The sequence below is a fragment of the Epinephelus fuscoguttatus genome, linkage group LG3 (genome assembly GCF_011397635.1).
Source record: "Epinephelus fuscoguttatus linkage group LG3, E.fuscoguttatus.final_Chr_v1".
In the NCBI taxonomy this organism is placed as follows: domain Eukaryota; kingdom Metazoa; phylum Chordata; class Actinopteri; order Perciformes; family Serranidae; genus Epinephelus; species Epinephelus fuscoguttatus.
In genome coordinates, this window is record NC_064754.1 from 19,692,314 (window position 1) to 19,714,379 (window position 22,066).

Below are 22,066 nucleotides of genomic sequence, written 5' to 3' on the forward strand. Positions count from 1 at the left end.
AGGGCGACTGTAATGAGCTGCCTGCAAAGTGCCCGCAAAGAACTTGTTTTAGTGTCTGTCTATGTACTCTTGTTCTCCATGTTGTCCTCCACAGTGCTCTGCCAGTAGCAGCATTGTGGATTCTGCTTAGCATTTCTGTCACTCTGCATTTGACATTGTTGTCTTGTGTTGCGATGCAAGTGATGCAGTGGACACTTTGAAATCCAATTTCAGCCACTGGAGCCTCTGGCCTGAGACACATCTTTAGGAATCCGATAGGAATTGCATCTCAAACCACCTCCAAAAGAAGGTTGGATCTGATTTGCAAAAATTGCATTTCATGTTTTTTTTTTGTTTATTTTTTACTGTCCAGGCTTTCTAAAATCAATCTGAATACAATCTGTATATGCCAGTAACAGAAAATAGAAAATAGATTTGAACCGGCAGTCGGAACAAGGCCTACAAGGGTATGATGCTTATATTTCGAACAGAAATCTAAGAACAACTATATATAAGGCTATATTTTTTGTTGCACAATTTACATACGAGGAAAAACAATGAATACTGATATCAGATTATAATAAATGCATTAATGTGTACATCACAATCTAGCAGCTGGTCAAGGGGGTGCTGATTACTTTGTGGTCCAGTTTGTTTGTTTGTTTGGCCGTCATCAAGATGGCTGAAAGTTGGTGGGAAGGTCAAGCATGGACCAAGGTAGAACCCATTAAATTTTGGAGTGGATCTAAATCGCGGGGCGGACACACAATTATTTTTTACTTTCACTGACACTACGAGGTAGGGCATTTGGCCTTGACAGAATAAATGTCAGATATCTTAAAATCCAGCAGTTAGTAGAATTCAACAATGACAAAACATCAGCAGTTGTAACGGGCTGTCCAAAATATCAGTTTTGGGGTTCAGAAGTTAATTAATTGAAGCTACAATAGGGGGGCTGTGCTAATGAGAGATAAGGATATACGTCTGATTTTTTGAAACATCAGTTTTCGTTCTTCTTTTTTAAATAACTTTTTTGTCTTAGCCAATAATAATGTATTTATTTCTTTACTGTATTTTGTATCATTGATCTAAATTAAAAAAATGTAGTGGAGTAAAAAGTACAACACCTGCCTCTCTCTTTGTAGATGAGCAGAAGCTTAAAGTACCAGAAAATGGAAATACTAAAGTATGTCAACTTCAGTAAGTGTTTGTATCTCCTGAAGGAACCGAAAAAACGCATTTGTCATCCAGTCCATCAAAAAACGAAACACTGTGTTAAATCTCTATAAAGGCAAAAGTCGAAAAGCACCAACAGCAAAATAATAAGAGAAAAGCTATTACAGTCAATCTGCTGTAGCCTTCAAATGTCATTTCGACATTATTAACATACAAGATTTTAATAGACAAAGCGTGTTAAACTGTGCTCCAAAGCAAAGGCCTGCGGAGGAAAGATTTGGTTTTTACATTCTGCTCAGGGCTGAAAACACTAATCAGTAATTAATTATGAGTCTAGTGAAATGGCGTAAGAAACACTATGTAATCCAAAACCCACTGAAAGCTGGCGAGGGTTAGGCAAATTGTCTCCCCGCTCCATACCCACATCGCAATGCCTCACCAGAGATTATTGAACAAAACAAAACTAAGGAGACAAATGAATATTCATGATATGACATTTGCAGGGAGCTCATCATGGAGGCAGCCAGTGGCTCTGCATTTAAATGGGCACAACTCAAACATCACTGCAAATAGTGAAACTCTGCGGTGCTCCTCCGGGGAGTTTAGATGTGTTTGAACTTGAATTGTAGAAATAAAGTGCCAATTATCCCTCTAATTGGGAGTAACAAAGCTGGTTGCCTGTTGTGCTTGGTCCCATGTTTACTGCGTATCTTTAAATCTCCAATTTAAAAGCTCTAATGAGTTCAATTAATTGAGAATGAGAGGAGTGATTTGGGAGTCACAGCCTGCTATTCGGAGCTGTAAGCCCAAGGGAATGAGGTGTTAACCAAACGCCAGCACGCAGTACAAACAGATCTCCCCTGCTAATGTTCAATAACAACATTTTCATCAAATCACATCTATGTGTTTGTATTAACATATGCTCTCCAAAAAACCTCTATGATCTCTAGTTTTAATAACAGGCAATTTACCTTTAATTATACACACACTGACAGCTCTACGTGCAAAACTCATAAACACACAGCCCACCTTAAAGGCAAACAGACAATCTGAGCGCTTTTACACATGCAGCTTTTAGCCACGCTAACTGTGTCGCTCTACAGTCGGGGTGGCAATGTCAGTCTATCAGTCCACCCCTTTGTTCCAGACAAACAGTTCAACAAGTATTATAGGAATTGTCATTAAATGTCGCACAAACAGTCATTGCCTCTATTAGCTGAAGCTTACAGATCTTGGATGAACCCCTGACTTTTCATTGAGCACCAGCAAGTCAAAGTCTTTACTTATTAGGGCTGGGTATCGGCACTTGATACCTTTGAGGTATCAACCAAAAGAACCCAGTGCAAAGTAGTATCGAAACTTCTCCAGTGAAACGATACCTGCGCTCTATCCATCCTACGCAGATCTAAAAAAATATTTGTATGATTTTGCTTGCAGCCAATCACCTCAAGCATTCCTCAATTTAGTTTGACATTCGATTGGCCCATTACTGAAGGAGCTACCTCCCATACAGTTTGTGGTGTGGTGAAGTTGAGTGCAGTGTATTTGACAGAGTTGACAGTTTGGCGTACCAAGGTGCCACCAAAATGTTTGAAAGTATGGCTATACTAAACTAAAATAATTTGGCTTTGAGTGATGGTGGCATTTTATGCAACTGAATGCTTCCTTTTACATGATGGGTATCGAATGAAGTTTGAAAAAAAGGTATCAAATGAAACACACCATTGGTATCAGATTCACGTTAAGGGTACAGGTACTGGAATCATAATTTTAAAGGATGCCCAGCCCTCTTACTTATCCACTCAAATATCTGAACATATATTGAATTGATTGACCCAACATTCATGGTTCCTCAACAATTATACCCGATGTCTTTGAAGATCGTCTGACTTTTTGTCTAGCACTACCATGAGCCTGATATTTGTGGTTTTGAGAAAAATGTCTTGACAACTATGAAAGTGAAATTTGGACCAGATGTTCAAGGTTCCCTCAGAGTAAACTGTAATATCATTGGGGGTCCCTTTACTTCTCATCTAGCGCCACCATGAAGTAAGAAAGCATGACGAAAAATGTATTCGTCCACTATTTAGTTTATGGTCAGATCCCTGTAAAACAAATGGCATTACCATCAGCATTAACTATACTTTGCTTTGTGTGCTAATTAGTACCTGTCAGCACACTAGCATGCTACACTAAGATGAATATAGTAAACATTATACTGCTAAACATCAGCATGTTTGTATTGCCATTGTGAGCCTGCTGAAATTAGCATTTAGGTGAAAGCACCACTGCACCTATGTTCATCCCCATGGAGCTGCTCGCATGGCTGCGGAGTCTTTTATTTAAATTTTGTACCTGTGATGGATTATAGCGACCTGTTAAATATGCATCTGCTCAGTGTCTTTTTATGGTTCACACAGCTTACCATGCTTCCCTCAGGTTCATTACCAATTGTAAAGCTCTGACTCACCACTGTGAGTTATACTCTTGGGTAGGAGGGCCTGCTCTGGCCACCCGGAGGCTCTGTCATTGGTGCACTTTTCAGTTCTAGGATTGCTCCCATGTTGCCTATGTGTATTTATCAATCTTAATCAAGTGTCAGACAATACCTTTGCATTCTCAAGACTTCTTTGTGTTCCAAAGGCCCAAATCCTGAATAAAGGAATGACAGGTAGATTCCTTAACACATCAATGTTTTTAATTTACCTGGTTATTTAACAGACTTTTTTAAACTTCTTTACTTCCTTAATATTTGGTCTCTTTTTGTGTTATTTGTGTGGTCTGTCTGGAACTATATGTTTTATTTATGCTGCTGCCTGCTTTGGCAAGGTCTCCCTTGAAAGCGAGATTCTTAATCTCAATGGGACTCCCCTAGTTTGATAAAGGTTAAATCAATAAATGAATAAAGAAATATTGCAGAAGTATAGAAATGTGCTGTCCTGTCTCAATGACCTGTCTGCAAAAAAAGGGTTTAAGGTTTGTCTGGTACATTCGCTCTCCAAGAACAGTTGCAATTCCTACTAATCTTCCTTTGCAACTCTAAGATTCCCAGATCAAACATTCTACGAGACACTCGGAGGTGGAATAATTTATTCATTACAAGCATTTGGAGTTCGGAGAGTTGAATATTTGAAAGGTGACGAGATCAGCAAGTTCCGTTTAGAATTGGAAAACTGGCTCTCATCAACTCAGGCTTACATCAACATAGACTGATAAAAGCAGAATATGTGTACACAAGTTTTTGAGGCAGAATCAAGCCACTAATCTTCCATCTAGATTACCCTTGACATTTGTCTGACAGAAGCCTAAGGATGGCAAGCACCTTTTGACAAGTTTCTGACAGGCAGGCAGACTTTTTTTTTTCTTTTTAAATGATCTTGCCTCGACTTTGCCCTTGTCACTTGTTTTGAACTCACAACCCCGCAAAAAACACTAACACATTCGCGAGAAAACACAGAGGGAGAAGGGGAGAGAATCAGTCGACATTATCTCTCGACTAAGCTGATGTGGTAATATGCAGGCCAGCAGTTAAACCGATCTGTGACTAAGCCTGCTGTGTTTTTCTCAGCAGAGCTCCATTCAGCCTGACAGCTGGATGGGAAAAAACAGCCATGTACACAGACTCAAATTCAGTCAGATGACTGAAGTGTTGTGCACAAGCTCCACAGGTAGGACAGGGAAATGTATTTGTGTTAAGACTGAGTTAAATCAAAATATTTCAATCAACTACATTTCTATTTTTTCTGTGATTTATTATATAATGACAATGTTGAAGATGTCAAGTCGGTGAAAAAATGTATTTGCTGTTGAAATTCACAGATTTCATGCCAGTAAGAGTAAAAGGACAGACTCATTTTAACTGATGACTATAGTCGATTGTAGTTGTAGAGAAGTTAACCTTGGATTCAAAGAGATAAAATCTAATCTAATCCTTCATTCACTATTGAAAATTCATGACCAAAGGCAAGGCCTGGAAAACAGATAGACTGGTGAATTTGTTAGCAAACAGTTACCCATCAGACACACATCATCAGAATTCATTTTAAGTCGTGTTCTTGGCCACCTGGCAAATAATTTAAATATTCGCTCTCCTTTCAGCACTGAATTCGTCTCCATCAGCTCCTGAGGGAAATATCTGGCTCTTAAGCTGCTAAATGCTAAAAAGCTCCACAGAGCTGAGTGGAACTGCAAATCACATTATCATTTGATCCATTGTTAATGCAAAAAAATTGATTAGAGCTGGTTTAAATCTGACTAGGCCAGTGGTTTTCAATTTGGGGATTATGGTGAACAGACTGTCATATGATGTGAAGTTTACAGGAGTGGTTGAATCCAGAAAAAACAAATTTAATACATCACAGAACCTGGTTATACCTGGTCTTTATGTGTGTTTTGGTGATCTGAACACAGTGGACAGCCGAGACACATCGGCACTCACGCCTGTGTCTATCATGCATCTCCAGCTGACCGCTTGAGTTCAGATTTGTTGCTGCATACATCACTTACACAGAGGGTCGAAGGGTCTCGCGCAAATGTATGACATCTACACATTCTCTAGCTGCTCACCAGTATGCTGGCTAGTCACATTAGCAGTTGTATCCGTACAGCTGGAAGTAGCAATGTCAGAGTACTTCAGCTTGGCTCCTTTCATAGGGCAAAATGGTGGTTGGTGACACAACACTTTGCCCAGTTCGTTTTAAAATGGGCAGGTTATAGAGTGTTAGCCCACTGTCACCAAAACAACCACAGCATGCTGTACTGATGATACTGTCCTTGTCACAGCCACATCAGGACACATTAATGTCTACACTACAAAATATATGTGGTCTAATGCAGTGGTTACCAACTGGTCCAGCCACAGGGTCCAGATTTCTCCTCAGTCATTGGTTCAACGTCCACACAGTTTAATATATTCAGTGTCACACTTGCATGAACATTTCGTCAAGCTAGTTAGCTGTCTCTGTCAAGAAGCTGTCAATTAGTCGGTAACTCTACAGCAGGAAATGGCAAATGAAAATAAAGGTTTTGTGCCAGGAATTCACTGGACTTCAAAATAAAGTGTGTTTTTTACAAACTTGACACATTTGAGAGTCACTTGTAGTCCCTTTACAAAGGACCCGTGACCCAGTTTTGGACCAATCAACAGTTGGGGACCACTGGTCTGAGTGATTGGATCACAATGCATCTTGGGGGTCATGTACGCTTGTTTAACGCTGTCCACTTGTGATCAGATAACTCAAGACGCACGGTAATACCAGGTGTAAACAGGCCCATAGAGATGTAGACCAGTAGGCCAACGATTCTCTTGTCGAAACAGCCTTAAACTACTCCGAATATAAATTGTAAAGAGAATTCTTTTCTACAAATACCTTACACTGATTATAATCAAAAATAAATATTATTCATACTTAATGTCAGGCAGTAATGAAATGTGAAGGATGTCATGTCATAATCCTCTAAAAGAAACAATTCTGCATAAGTGGAAAAATGAAATCTTTGCAATGTTCCTTTATCCAAAGTTAACAATAATGCACTTGAGTAAAGTGCAGCTGAGAGAAACCATTTCCTTAGGGCCCCCTTTCACTATCCACTCAAAGGTAATTAAGAAAACGTAAAGGGAAATACATAAATCTGGACTTGAATCAAATCCAGCTAATTAGTTCAATAACAGTGAGATGATATGCCTGAGGGGAAATCACACTCGTCGCCAGACTGATTTAACAGTGGATGAAATCAACACAGCAACACTGTATCAGAGCGCGCTGGACATCTTTGAATCAAAGTCAGAGAATAAAGTTTTACAAACACAGAGGGAAGGAAAAACACACATATCCACCTACATAACATATTTGAAAGTTGCTTTTGGATTGATATTTCAACTTTGATGCATCTTACAGGCAGGTCCTATTCCCAAAGCAGTATGGTAAGCATCTGAGGGGTATCTGGAGGCTAAACATGACAGATGTTTAACTACTCATTAAACCTGTGGACAGTGTAGAAAACAAGCAAAGCACTGTAAAGCGTGGGCCAAGACTGCTGGTGTGGCCATTGGGATTTACATTACAAAGAAGATGATGATGATGCAGGAAAAGATGTATGAGGCAGAGTAGACAGTTTCAGCTCAGATGAACCAAACAGTTTCAAGAACCACCTTTTAATTTTGCCTCAGGATGCTCTGAAACCACTTAACACTGCTTGGCCATTATATTGCTGAAAAGCCATTTAAGTGCAGATCAATCCATACAAGTAGCACTTTTTAGCATCTTTCAACAACTTCTTGAAAGGTGATAATATGTGCTGTGTTTTGTCGTGTTTGTTTCTGCTGCCCACGAATGGCCAAACAAATCAGCTACTGCAGGTTTAAGAGAGCCAGTCAGGAGAGGAAGGAAAAAATGTTTTTGATCATACACCATACACTGGGCTCCAAGCAGGAAGCCATATACAAACAAATTCCTCTTAGTGATGTTTGTATCCACAATGTGTTCTTCTTTTGTTAAGACCCATTAATTTCTGGGATTCAACAGTGTTTTCTTACTTTTGCTCCTCTCTTAGGTAAGAGAAGATTTTATGAATGGTTAAGAGCACATATTGAGTCCGCATATTGTTCATGCTGAATGGATCGTAACATCATATAATCAAATTTATATTATTATTTGTTGTAGACTGATTATAATGGTTGGATTACTTAGTGGCCTAAAGAAAGACTATAGAAACCCTTGGGCAATGCCTTTCTTTCCTTCCACTTTCATGTCAAACCATTTTCCTTTAATATCAGCTATTGTGTGTCCCTCTGCTGACATGGCATTTACAGCATCACAGATGTTATGCTGTTGCTGGGGTTTTGATTTTCCTGTGAGGCCTGTACTGACGCTCATGAAAATTAATAAGATTAGGTAAGATAAGATATACTTTATGCTCCCCGGAGGGAAATTTTGCATGAGCAGTAGTGCTACACTCAGCTGCAATCAACTTGAAGCAATGTGTAGTCAACGTGACAGGACACTGGTACTTCACAGACATGATAAATTACATGCAACAAATATAAAAACTGAAGATATATAAAGCATTGCTTGTCTTGAGAAATGTATAAATACATAGGCATTGTAGATATGAGAAGGATTTCATAAAAAATATAAACCCAGAATCCATTAAACATGGTGTAATAGTGCCTACTTGCTTACCTATTCATGAGTAAGGATTAACCTGTTTTCTTGTTGAGTAGCGTTAAAGAAGTTGGTACGATGGCAAGCTTGGAGCGGTTGCTTTTACATTTACTGGCTCTGTAACATCTACCTGAGGGTAACAGTTTGACTTCAGAATACAGACTGTGAGACGGGTCCTTAAGAATTCTGTGTGCATGTCTAAGAATTTTCCTAGTCCACCAATAGTCGTCATTTAGGGCCATCAGTCGACTAGTCACCCACGTGTTTATGATACTAAATTAATTATTAGTTTACATATTTTGGGCGGGGCAACACAATGGTTTGAGTTTGAGGTGTGAGAAAGAATAGTATCAGTAATGTTGTTAACACTGTGCTACATTACAGAGAAATACAAAACCATACTAATGAACCTTCATTAATATAGGCCTATATTTTATCTACAAGTGCACGTCACACACTGAGCAAGCCGCCTGTTAATGACACTGTCGGCAAAGCAGTAATGATTGTGCTAAGTGGCTAATGGGCATGTAGCTACTTCCATGTTTCAGATGATACATCATGTTTGTAGTCGACCAATGAAGATGAGTTTATATATCACCTTGGGTTCGTCCTTCACCTTCTCAAAATGATCCCACACTTTGGATTTCCTGCCCGACATGTTATTAACTAGCCTGTGGAATAACCACAGGTACCAGCCTTGTAAATTAGGAGCCATACACATGCTGTGTCTTTAACTGCCTGGAAAACACGAGGTTGGGCTCTTGGCACTACTCTTGTGCCATTTTTGTGCCAGCCTATTTACCTAAAATCCTGAGTGCAGAGCTGATCTTCTTCCAGAGGCTGTTTATAAGTGTGTAGGCCTGTCGTACATGGGACAGATGTTCAGCTCTGGGTAGCCCTGCACTAAAATGATCAACTTTTCTGTATTTATCAGACTGAATATTTACACAAGAAGGGAAAGATATCTGTCGGCTGTGATTGGTTTGTAATGTGACTGCTGAGCGTGGCCACTTCCTATGTATTTCAAATTAAATTCCCACATGGTCCAGTCATATAGGTTTTGATTTATTATGGCAAAGTGCAGCTCCTAACATAGTTTCATGTTTGTTTTATTTTAATTTTTTTCTGCGACTAAGCGACCGATTAAATCTTGCCGACTAATGACCTTTCTGGTCGACTAACATTTGGTCGACCATGAGGGGGCAGCCCTATTTAAAATACAAGCTAAATTCAGAGAATGTTGCCGCATGAGGCTCAGTGTATAAAATACAAGAACAGAGAAACAAAGACAGATTTTTAAATCCTTTTTAAAAGCCTTTTAGGATGGAAATTCATGGAGATTTTGAGAAATAGGCTTATTTACTTTCATGCCAAGAGTTAGATGAGAAGATCGATACCAATCTCATATCCATCTGTTAAATATGAAGCTACAACCATCTGGAAACAGCTAAACAACTAAAGGAAACAAAATCTACCACCATTAATATGTTTTACCTCATATGTTTAATGTGTGTAAAAAAACTAAATGTAAAAACATCACAGAGGGTTATGTGCCGCACTATTTCTTGGCCAGGTGCAGTAACGTTCTTGACTCTCTACTAGCTGCCTGGCTTACCTTGGAATGTTGTGTTAGGACATGCATCATGACTAAGACACCAACTGTGGTAAGACATCTACCAATAATCACAAGGTATTGTCCATTGTTCAACTTTTCCGTCCACATCTACCAAACCACAAAAAAAGAAAAAAACAAAAAAAAATCACGCCAGTCAAGTGTGGAGTTTGTGAAATCTCAATCACATCTCTGCTGTAGTCGAAGCAAAGGGAGACAAGAGACAAATGGAGCCAATTTTCACTCCGGCAGTTCAACTTCTGTCATACTCTTGTAACCTAAGACAAAGACATGGGAACTCATCTCATCTCCGTGTACCAAAACAACCCCGGAGGACCTAATAGCAGCATGTCTCAAGCATGACAACTATGCAGTTTCCCCAGCAGCCCTCCCCTTTTTATGGCCGATTGTCTCGTTCACCCCTCTTCCCCTGCCTTGTTTTCTCCTGATAACCCTTGTCTCTCTTCAGGCTGTCTCACCCCTATATCTCAATCTCCCGCTGTCACACACTCCATCATTCTAACCCGCTTTATTCGCTGCCTCCCCTCCTCCCTCTAATAAGTGAAGCACTGCAGACAAGACTTCGGCTGCTCTGTACTATGGCTCCTGTTTACGTGTCTGCAGACAGCCCTCACCACAATTAGCAAAGCAGCCCTTTACACAAGGAGGGCAAAAATGTAAACAGCTCCCATACATAGTGGCCCCTTTGTTCATACATTGTGCATACCTGAGTGTCAGCATGCAGGACTTGTTATCATTGAATGCCAATTAGTTGAATAAACACAAGGGCGCAATATATAAATTAAGGCATGGTTTTTAGAGGTGCATGAATGTAAGATTATCTCACAACTGTACTGTAGAGGTAGATATGAACTATATATCTGAAATACAGTGAAGTCATAAAGTTTTATGACAGCGAAAGAGTCTATCAGCTAGGTTTGGGCAGTATCACAGTACTACAGTATACCAGGGTATTTAGAAATCCAGAAGGTACGATTTTTAATACCGTTGAAAATACAGACACTCCTCTTGATATTAAACTGATAGGGAGATGCTGTATTGTGGTGACATATTGTAATGCACAGCATGTGCCACCAGACGTCAGTCACTACTGGTGGAACAGGCAGCTGAGCTGAGAAAGATAGTGACTGTGAGTGGTGGGGTTAAGGTAACAGGACTAATGAAAAGCCAATCAGCAACCGCAGAGAGAAACAGCGGGAAAAAATCACATGTAGCAGCTTATTTTCACATCTAACTCGGTGAATTGAGGGTTTATTTCAACCGAATCAGAGCTGGTAATTGTTGGAACAGTGAAAAGACTACGCGAGATGGTTTAAATGAGATTTATTTTGTTCCTGTCGAGTTTAAATTAAGTATGTTTTATGATGAGTTAACACGGCAAATAGGCTAGTGTTGTTTCAGTGAAAGAGACAAACTTGACTTCTGAAGGTGTGGGGTTGTATTTTTCAGTTTAATAAGGACAATATGTTTATTTATGATATTTTGTGATTTCATTTTGTTTATTTTTTGACAACTGGACCATTTATTTATGAGGAGAAACACACCTGCATGTTTACATATGTAGGCAATGGCCTATTGTTGGGCTGACACTGGCTGGTTGGAAAATTTTAAAATATTACCCAGCCCTACATTGTCGGCAAGGCAATCTCACACATGCTACAATGAATTCTATCACCAGCAGCTCGTCTTTCTCTTTTTTGACGTTAGTTTTTTTTGTGTTGTTTTCTACACAAATACCATTATATACTATATATTCTGCTGAAATGTCAGGAAGGTAAGAAGGAATGAAAAAATAGATACCGCCCAACCCTAATACCAGCTCTATACTTCCATAATGGATTTCAAATAAAACAAGGAAGGTTAAAGTGCTGATTTTCTGCTTTAAGGGTTTTAAAAAGTGTTCACATCCATACTGGCTGTGCAAATTGTAACCTCTTTTACCCTTTGGGCGTATGGATAAAAAGGACTAAAATTTGTACACAGTTCAGTGAACCTGGATGTAAACGGTCAAATTAAAGCTCAAAGTCGGCACCTTTACCTTCTTGTCATTGCTTCATTTTACATTCAATGTTCTGGAATACACCGCTGAAACAGAACTACCCAAATACTGTATATGCACTGGTAAGCTTATACATGTAAATAAGACAGCTTTCAAAGACTTGTGGGTGTTATATTAATTTTGCAGGTATGGAAATATTAATGCATACGTAAGGGGGACATTTTTCCTGTAGTGCATGTGGGCATGTGTACAACCATTTTGTGTATAAGCAAGGTAGATAGATGGGAAAGCCCACGCACTGGGGCCCAGTACAAATCGTCTGCCTTTCGTCTCTGGTTCTCTTTAATTACACAGCACTGAAACGCAGGGGCTACCTACCTACAAACCTAACACTGCAGAAGGAGATATCAACAGTGCAGTTTATCATGCAGAGTGCCGACAAAAGTGGGGCGGCTAAAATGTGGTCTCTCTCTCTTTCTCAGAATAGATTCGCTGCCCACATCACCAAGAGCTCTTCTGTTTAGCTGTCAGTGGGGTTTTTGGGATAGAGGCAGATTATTAAGTTGTACAGTGGGAACACATGAAAAGGCTGCAAATGCTTGTAAAATTACAGCTTGTACATTAAAGTCGAAAAATAGTGAGATAATGTTTTTCATTGTGTTGACTCTAATCCAGCACTTTGTACTTGAAATGAAACTGTGACTATCAGGTTTAAGTGCTGGCTTTAAGCTATAATACACTACCACTAATACTTTTGTGTTAGAGGCTGTTCTCATCCTCACTGGGTGTGTTTCAGGACAATGCAGAAGGCTCAACACTCCAAAATGTGCAGACATGGTAACAAAAGGAGTTTTAAAGACTGTCAGTGTTCAAATAATGCTGACTTCACTGTATATTTACTTAGCCCTGATTAATAAAGTAATCAAGTCCTAAACCAATTAGAGCTTTTAAATTGAGGTCATACTGAATTGATATGTGTGGAATATTTGCACCACCAGAAAATGGCAAACATAACAAAAAATGGTTAGTCATGAATGTTGTTTACTGAGTCAATTAAAAAAAGACATGGTGATATTAATTAATAGGGATGTTTTCATGACTGATTAATCCTACTGATTAATCGTATCTAAAATTGCCAATAAAATGCCCAAAACACTGTAAGAAATACCCATTAAAGGGGCTGTATACAAGATTCAGAGCATTAATACAGCAGCACACCACTATTTGCTATGTAAAGATATAGTGAAGAAATGGCATCCTGACTAGAAAATAAAAACACACTGCCTCTATGTGTGTTGTAATCTGATCTTCTCTGTAGTTTGTTGTGGTAGACAGTCTTGTCGCCAGTGTATGTTAGTGCATGTCAGTACCTGTATGTGTATCCCGCTGGCTAAGAAATCAGTGCTGCTGTGCATTGTGCTCATAAGGAATACTGCTGATAACCCACTGAGGCAGGACGGCGCTGTCGTAAGCGTGTAAGTGGAATTTATCCTTGTGCGTCAGCTCTATGCAGAGCATCAGGGTTTCTGTGAAATGCTGTTAAATTGGCTTAATAGAGACAATTTCAAACACAAGTACACAAATCAGCTTAACTGTAACTCGCAGCATTCACAGACAAACACTTGTCTTTTGCTAGACACATCTTCCTCACAAATACAACATGCTAATGTTTTTAGCACAAGCCTATGGCATTTTACATTGTATAAATTAGCCTAGCAGCTAGCTGACTTTTCCTCTAGGAAAGGCAACCTTACAAAATTTGTATCCATTACAACTCACAAGGTTCACCGCCAAAACAGCTGTCTTATACTGAACACATTTTCCAAACAAATATAGCATGCTAACGATATTAGCACAAGCCTATGGAATTTTACATTGTATAAATTAGCCTAGCAAATAGCAGAGATTTCCTCTGCTCATATAAAGCCAGGATAAATCACACACAAGACTTAAAATGCTATTTTAGTGGAGGCTTTATTGTCTTCACGGTGTATTGTTTTTTTAATCTAGGAAATTAAATAAAATAAAAGCTTTGTTTCCACTGAGGGAAATGGTTTCAGCTTACAAAAATAGACAGGTCTGCGTCACCACGATGCATAGTTACTTTTCTGTGGAAATGCATGTCAAGCTATAGTGTAGGGTACTGCGTCGATTCGATGCAGAAGTATAAATCCCGCATAAGCGTAACGCCAACCTTCAGGTTGACCCCCACTGTGAGCTCTGTCAGCACTGTTTACTTTGGTATCACCGTTAGGCTCAGAAACCTTGATGGCGAGAGCCGTGTTCAGTCAGCCTCAATCTGACTCTTAATCCCAGATATGCTCTGAATGCTGCATATACCTCCTTTCCCACAGACCAAGGTGATCTAGATACATTTTTTGACCAACAGTCCACAACCCAAATGTATTCAGTTTAGTATCATATATGATAAAGAAAATCCTTCATTTATTCATTCATTTGCACAACTGCTTATCTTTCTCAGGGTCGCCGCGGGGCTGGAGCCTCTAAGAGCTAACCTTGGGCGAGAGGCAGTTACACCTAGGACAGGTTGCCAGACTATCACAGGGCTGACACATAGAGTCAGACAACCATTTACATTTACATTCACACCTATTTTAGAGTCACTTGCATGTCACTGGACTGTGGGAGGAGGCTGGAGAATTGGAGGAAACCCACGCTGACATGGGGAGAACATGTAGACACGACAAACCCGGCACCCTCTTGCTGTGATGCAACGATTCTAACCACTGCACCACTGCAGCATCATTGCAGTTCTTTTAATCAAAGAAAAAATAAGTAAAACATGGACCACAAGCTGGTATAGTCAGTGAAAACTGAAGCAAAGCAACAGTAACATAGCATGCAGTCACTGAGGCATGAATCCATTTAGTTTTGATTCTCTCTGCTTAACCATTCCCTGTATTTGTTCTGCGAAGCACTCTGTAACCACGGGCCTAAAAAGTTCTATAGAAGTAAAATTTAAGTTCACTTACAATACAATTTGTTGTTTACATTCATTAACAGTATACTACAGGGGGTAATGAAGTGTAAGCTAGCTGGGCCTGCACAAAGTCGAGAGCCAAAAGAGGGAGGAAGCTGAACTTATGGTACCATATACATCTTGATAATAAAAACACCTCTCCAGCTTTAATTTCCCGTGTTCTCCGATAAGTGGAGGAATAAGTGACGAGAATGAACTTCTGCTTATGACAATTTTCCACGTAAGTGCAAATGACCAGGAGCAAGAAACAAATGCAAAACACAATGATGAAGAGAAAAGGAAACATCTAAATATTCATATTAGCTTTATATGTGTCTTCTCCTCCTCCATTTGCCTATAAACAGTAACACTGATATATCGCCGCTAGTCCACCGTGTGCATTCATAACATTTAGCATCGCCACCGACACAGACATCTCACTAATAAGAAGAAAAACAATGCAGGCGAGAGAAAGGGAGACAAAGAAACACTGAGATTTCTTCTCTCTGCTTCACCAGTGCCACCTGGGGCAGCAATCAACAGCCCTTCCACTGCCTATTAGATACTGCTCTCAGTCCAATCAGCAACCACTAAGGCGTATGCACAAGTTCCACGCTGCACATTAGTTGTTTGTGCCTTCAGTGTGTGCATGTTTTTCTGCGCTTCTGCTGTGCTGAGTCTTTCACACTTTCACCCCACAACATAAGGAGGATAACACATCGAGATAAGCACTTTAAAATTCATTAGGGGGGCCTCGTGGGGGAAAACATCCAGCTGAGGCTCCACAGAAAGCTCTGTGATGTGTCAGTGGCTAATACTTTTTTAAGGGGCAGTAAGGTGCCAATGAAAATCACCAGGCCACAGTACTACAGGAAGGTTTATGCAAATATTTACGCACATTCCTCGCTCTTATTTCACGGTATCAGTAATGTTTGTTTCACCAAGTAATAAGGTGGAAGACTGAGGGAGTAGGTGTGATGTAGAGGCATACCGATTAAGAGATGGAGGAGGTAAAAACGATAAGAGGAGGAGGTTATGGTTAGGAACAAGAACAAGAAAACTAAAAACAAAAAGGAAAAGAATCGAGCCAAAAGAGCAGAATACAGAGTTTGAGGGCAGAAGGGCAGGAGAATGTAGAAAGCAAAGAGGAGAGCCACAAGGCAGAGATTTGACTTTACCTTCAGCGGGGTTGATAGCTTCTGGTAAGCTGTCCCATGGGAGGGTCCAGGCAGGGCAAGGATGAGGAGCGAACACTGCCTTGATGCCATTTTCCTAGGGGAGGAACACACACACACACACAAATGCACATGTTACCATGGAAACCCTCACCACAGCCTTGAGGTTCTGTGGTCCAAATGGTTGTAATGAAGCAGTTTAAAGAGTACTATTCTTGAACAAACCCTTTGTTACCTTGCTTACACTGATCTGAAGCTATACTTGAGGAAAGGCCACTGTTAGTGCACTTACTACTCTCTTAAGAGACTACACCACTACAGCACATACTCGAGCACATCTAACACACTTCAGAAAAATACTGGTGAAACACTGAAAATTGAGACGTACAAGGTAAGAGTGTGCTTACAACTAAAGCTCTTTTGTTTTTCATTGACGAAAAGAGGGTTACATTGATAAGAATGTGCTACAGCTCAGTCCATAAAGGTGGGAAATCGGGAGAGTCTTTATCGTTGCAAACAAATTAATACAAAAAAACTCTTTGGGGAAAATATTTTGTAACAGCTTCATGTTTGCCTTCTCATCAGTGGCCTCTCTAATTAAATCTGATAATAGGGCCACTAACAGATAGGAAATCACAGTGTGATTACGGTGTAAAAGGGATGTGTGGCGTAGATAAAATGTCATTCATATAGTGGTAAAGTGGTATCTCACAATAGGTTGCTGTTGTGGTTGAAATTACACTAATGTGATGCCTTATGTTTTTCTTTGTGGTATTTTTTTCGCCAAATATTGTGTATTTAGTTATCACTACAATAACTTCATGTGGCGATGCATCTCATGATAACTTTATCAGAATGTGTGGACCCGAGTCACACTTCAGGCTAGGGCTGCCCAATTAATCGAATTTTAATCTAGATTACGATTTGGGCTTTCAACGATTATGAAAACAAAATAATCGACACAAAATGATTACGCGCTTCTTGTCAGTTTACTCTCGTTGTCTGTCGTTGTTGTGTTGCAAATCAAACGCACCCGGAAGCCGTGCATGCGCAATACTACCCCCTACCCTCCTTTCCTATGTTCACTCCACAAGCCAGTCAAGTAGGTGAAATTGAAAAATGCGAGGGGCAGATGATGGCCAAAGATTTCAAAAACAGCGTGCTGAAAATGGCAGAGGGAGAGCGAGAGAGGTTGGTCTGTGTTGTGTGTGTGTGTGTGTGTGTGTGTGTGTTCACATCTGGGCTGAACTCCGCCATGCGCGATACAGAGAGCAGAGGAGAATTGTAAATGCGCGACCATGTGGAAACAGAAATGACATGCCGACGTGTAAATAAGTCATCACGTGCGTCGCATAATCGTTTGCATAATCGTGATTTCAATTTTGACCAAAATAATCGTGATTATGATTTTTTCCATAATCCAACAGCCCTACTTCCAGCTCAAAGTCAAAAACGACTTGAAACTTGACTTGGGGACTTTAACAGCAATGACTTGGACTTGAGCTTTGTGACTTTCAAATACTTGGTATCTTAGAAAAAACTAGAAAGTACAATCTCAAGTCCAAAAAAGTTGGAATGTTGTGTACAATGTAAATGAAACCAGAATGCAATGATCTGCAAATCAATTTGTCCAAAGACAAGAAATTTCATGTTCAAAGTCTCAAACTTTTTATATAGATACACACTCATTCTGAATTTGATGCCCGCAGTAAGTTCCAAAAAAGTTGGGACAGGGCATGTTTACCACTGTGTTACATCACCTTTTCTTTTTAACAAGACATAGTAAGTGTTTGGGAACTGAAGACACTGATTGTTGAAGATTTGTGAGTGAAATCCTTTCCCATTCTTGCTTGATATACAATTTCAGTTGCTCAACAGTCCAGGGTCTCCATTGCTGCGTTTTGTGCTCCATGATGTGTCACACATTTTCAACGGGAGACAAGTCTATATGGCAGGCAGGCCAATTAAGTACACGCACTCTTTTACTACAAAGCCATGCTGTTGTAACACGAGCAGAAAGTGTCTTAACATGGTCTTGCTAAATGAGCAAGGACATTGCTAAAAAAAGATGTTGTCTAGATGGCAGCACATGTTGCTCCAAAACCTTTCTGTACGTTTCGGCATTCATGGTGCCTTCACAGATGTGCAAATTACCCATGACACCATGGGCCCTGCAGTTTTATATGTGGACTCGTCAGAGCACACTTTTCCAATTTGTGTCAGTCCATCTCAGGCCCATAGCTTCTAAATTTTGTTGATACATGGCTTTCACTTTGCAAGATAGAGTCATGACTTGCATTCATAGACAGCGACAAACTGTGTTTACCAATAATGGTTTTTCAGAGCATCCCTGAGTCCATGTAGTAAACCTAAAAAATAAGTCAGTTTTTAATGCATTGCCATCTGAGGGATTAAAGGTCACGGGCATTCAATATTGGTTTTCAGCTTTGCCCCTTACATGCAGAGATTTCTGTGGATTCTCTGAATCTTTTGGTGATATTCTGGACTGTAGATGGTGAAATCCCTAGATTCATTGCAATTGTGCATTGAGAAATGGTTGGTGTCAAACTGTTGGACTATTTGCCCTTACTTGTGAACAGCTGAGCAATTCAAAGATGCCCTCTTATACCTGATACCAATTAAACTGTTTACTTGTGAAATGTTCCAAATATCTGTTTTTTGAGCATTCCTCAACTTCCCCAGTCAACTGCTGCCTTCATCCCAACTTTTCTGTAATGTGTTACAGGGGTCAAATTTAGAAGAAGTGTCTAAAGTTTACTAGTTTTAACATTAAATATCTTGTCTTTGGACTGTATTCAATTGAATATAGGTCAAAAAGGATTTGTAGATTACTGCAATCTGTTTTTATTTACGTTTTACACAGTGTCCCGACTTTTTTTGGCATTGGGGTTAGATGTTATTTAAAAAGTGTGCCATGAAGTCATTCATCTCCTAAATCATCCATCCATCCATCCATCCATTTTCGTAACCGCTTATCCTCTTGAGGGTTGCGGGGGGCTGGAGCCTATCCCAGCTGACATTGGGCGAGAGGCGGGGTAAAGCATTCATGATTTTTGTAAATTTAATATATAATTACTCTTATGTTAAAGTGGCATTACATTTGGTGAGGCGCACGTTGTGACTTGTTCAGGACTCCAAACTCAAAGTTTAGGACTTGGGACTTACTTGTCTTGACTTGGGACTTGAGTACCAAAATTTAGACTTACTTATAACTTGCAAAACAGTGACTTGGTCCCACTTCTGATCTATATAACAGAGGCTTGTACTAATAGGTTGCAATGGTGTTGCACAATTACTGTCAGAATACCTCCTATCATAGCATATTACCCGGGTAAGCCGGGTATATAGTTAAAAAATAACTTTAAGATGTGCGCTAAAAGACCACAAAAATATTAACACTTGAATGATGCAATGCAACACAACACAACTGCCCTGCACTAAATACTGTTTGACTGAAAATATCTCACTCACGCTGCCACTACTACTTCGGCTGTTTGTGGATTGACTTTGGCACACTGGAGCTGAACTGTGTGGTGTTGTGTAACATTACATTACATCAACATTTATTTATTTATTTACGACTTAATCTACTCTAATTGAGGAGCAAAAACATTAAAAACACCATATAATGATGCATTCCACTACAAGAACACAACAAATTACAGCCTCAAAATGACCCCAGAGTTAAATAAGCACCTTTCTGACACCATGTCAACAGCAATTAAAATTCATTGTAAGTTTCATGCCGTTGCATATTCTGTTTCAGAGAACTGCTCTAGTGAATTGCATTACAATGGACCTGGAGGTTTAAAGTGAACATAGAGTTTTTATTTTAACTTATCACTATAAAAATTAATGTTTTAAGCATCGCTTTCACTATGTAATTCTGTCTGCCACTATGTGACTTCCAAGGAAAATGAAGGCTCAAATTATGGCACAAATGAAGTGTGTCAACAATTACGCAACCAAAACAAGGAGAAGATAGCGCTTTGGTTTTCCCCAGTAGCTATTGGTAGCTATCCTCCCCCCTCAGGTATCACTAAAGAATTTCTGATTCTATTCCCAGTAACTAAAGAGTATTAGTGTAAGTTCTTTGAACCTACTACCCCCAATACTGGAAATGACAGACGGTGGAACAACCAAAGTAGCTGTGGAAAATGTGGTATTTGTTCAGGCTCTACGGAAAACAGACAGTGATCCGGATGTCTTCATGACAGCTGCACCAACAATAACACTACTTGAAAATCCGGGGGACCGAGAAGTTGTCTGTTTTGGCTATAACAATAGTTTCCAACTGGTCCAGCCATGGGGTCCAGGTTTCTCCTTAGTGATCAGTTCAAGGTCCACGCAGTTTAATATGTCGCATCATGCTTGCGTGTGGCCATGCTGTCGAGCTAGTTTGCTGTCTCTGTCAAGTAGCTGTCTGTAAGTCACTCAATCTACGGCAGGAAACAGCACTCCAAAATAAAAGCTCTGGGCTTTTTACATACCTGAAACATTCATGAGTCACTTGCGGCCCATTCAGAATTGACCAGCAGCCCACTTTTGGACTGCGACCCACCAGTTGGGGACCACTGCACTCAAAGTTTTTCATCACTGGGTGAAGGCATGGTAGGTATTTCAGAAAGTGGACCATTAAGTTGGACTTTAATCTAAACAAGTGATTCAATTTTAAGCTATTCCACCGACCCACAGTGGTCCACAATGATTGTTAATGCTGTAACTGAACATCTAGGCCTAATTCCATTGAATTACTGGATGAAGAAGAAGAAGAAGAAGATATACTTTATTAATCCCTGAGGGGAAATTCAACTATTTTCACTCTGTTGTCATATACACACAGGCCGGAAATACACACACATGCACAAACAGGACCTATACGTGCATTAAATTCTGGCCCCAAGGTAAGCCATTAAAAAATATTAGCACATTTAAAGCACACAAGCTGACTGTGCACATGAAAAAGATAAAGAAGATACCTTCCCTAATGGCAACCTCAGTCACATTCTGACAAGACAAGCAGCAACACTGCGGTTCAAAAGATCAAGCATTGACATGTGTGTCGGTTAGGCCACATTTTCACAGTGCATCAGTCATATTCTGAAGTTGCATTAAGGCGGACACTTCAAGCTGGTAGAGATGAGTCTTAAACGGCAAACAAAGGCCAAACCCTTTCTGCACAACTGAGGACTAAAAGGAGTGAGTAACCTGCCACATAGCTGGTTAGTTTCTGCACATAAGTTTCCACAGGGACAGACACAGACTTTCAGTAATCCCACTTTCTGGGACACTGGCTTTCCTGTGAGCCCCATTCTGCCAACAGACAATCCAAGATTTCCCTAAATTCAGATTCAAGTGATCCTGTTAACTCACTAATCCTCCTTCTTTGGATCAACCCCCATATTTTACTGCTTTTGTAGATTCAATTGTCTAATGCTAGCGACTGCATTTAAAGACCTGTCAATCAATTTGTCAGTGACAGCAGATGGGCTTTAGTGTTTGGTGCTGAATTTCAGTAGTGGAGCTACCCTTTTGTTTACATTTGGATCACAGGTTGAGCCTCCACAGCTCATTGCACAGGCAGTTCGACTGGCATGCATCAGTGTGTGTTAACTGAAGTGAGAAAGAGGGGCAGTTTATGAGCCATTTATATTGTGGATAGAGAAGCCAGGATGAGCCTGGTGCCTCTGGTTAGCAGCAGTGAAGGATCGCGTGTCACTGTGTCAGACGGCAGGCCTCTCTGTCTCCATGTACTTGCCTTGGGACGCACACAGTCATATATGAGGACATATGTGTGCACACATACACACATATGAGAACATAATGCACACACAAACACACACACAGGCACCTTGGCCAAGACAACACAACAGCTGCAGTGCAGACATGATGGTGGCGACACGCAGCCATCCTTGTAATCCCTCTAGGCAAAGAAAGAAT

The 22,066-nt window shown here is 40.1% G+C and overlaps 1 protein-coding gene across 1 annotated transcript in view; it reads right to left on the bottom strand.

The window, feature by feature from the left end:
• gstcd (glutathione S-transferase, C-terminal domain containing) overlaps positions 1-22,066 on the bottom strand; it is an 86,554-nt gene that overhangs the window by 57,313 nt on the left and 7,175 nt on the right. Inside the window, exon 5 of the mRNA XM_049571613.1 lies at positions 16,109-16,202. Within this exon, the coding sequence (XP_049427570.1) occupies positions 16,109-16,202 (94 nt within the window). The remainder of the gene's footprint in view (positions 1-16,108; positions 16,203-22,066) is intronic.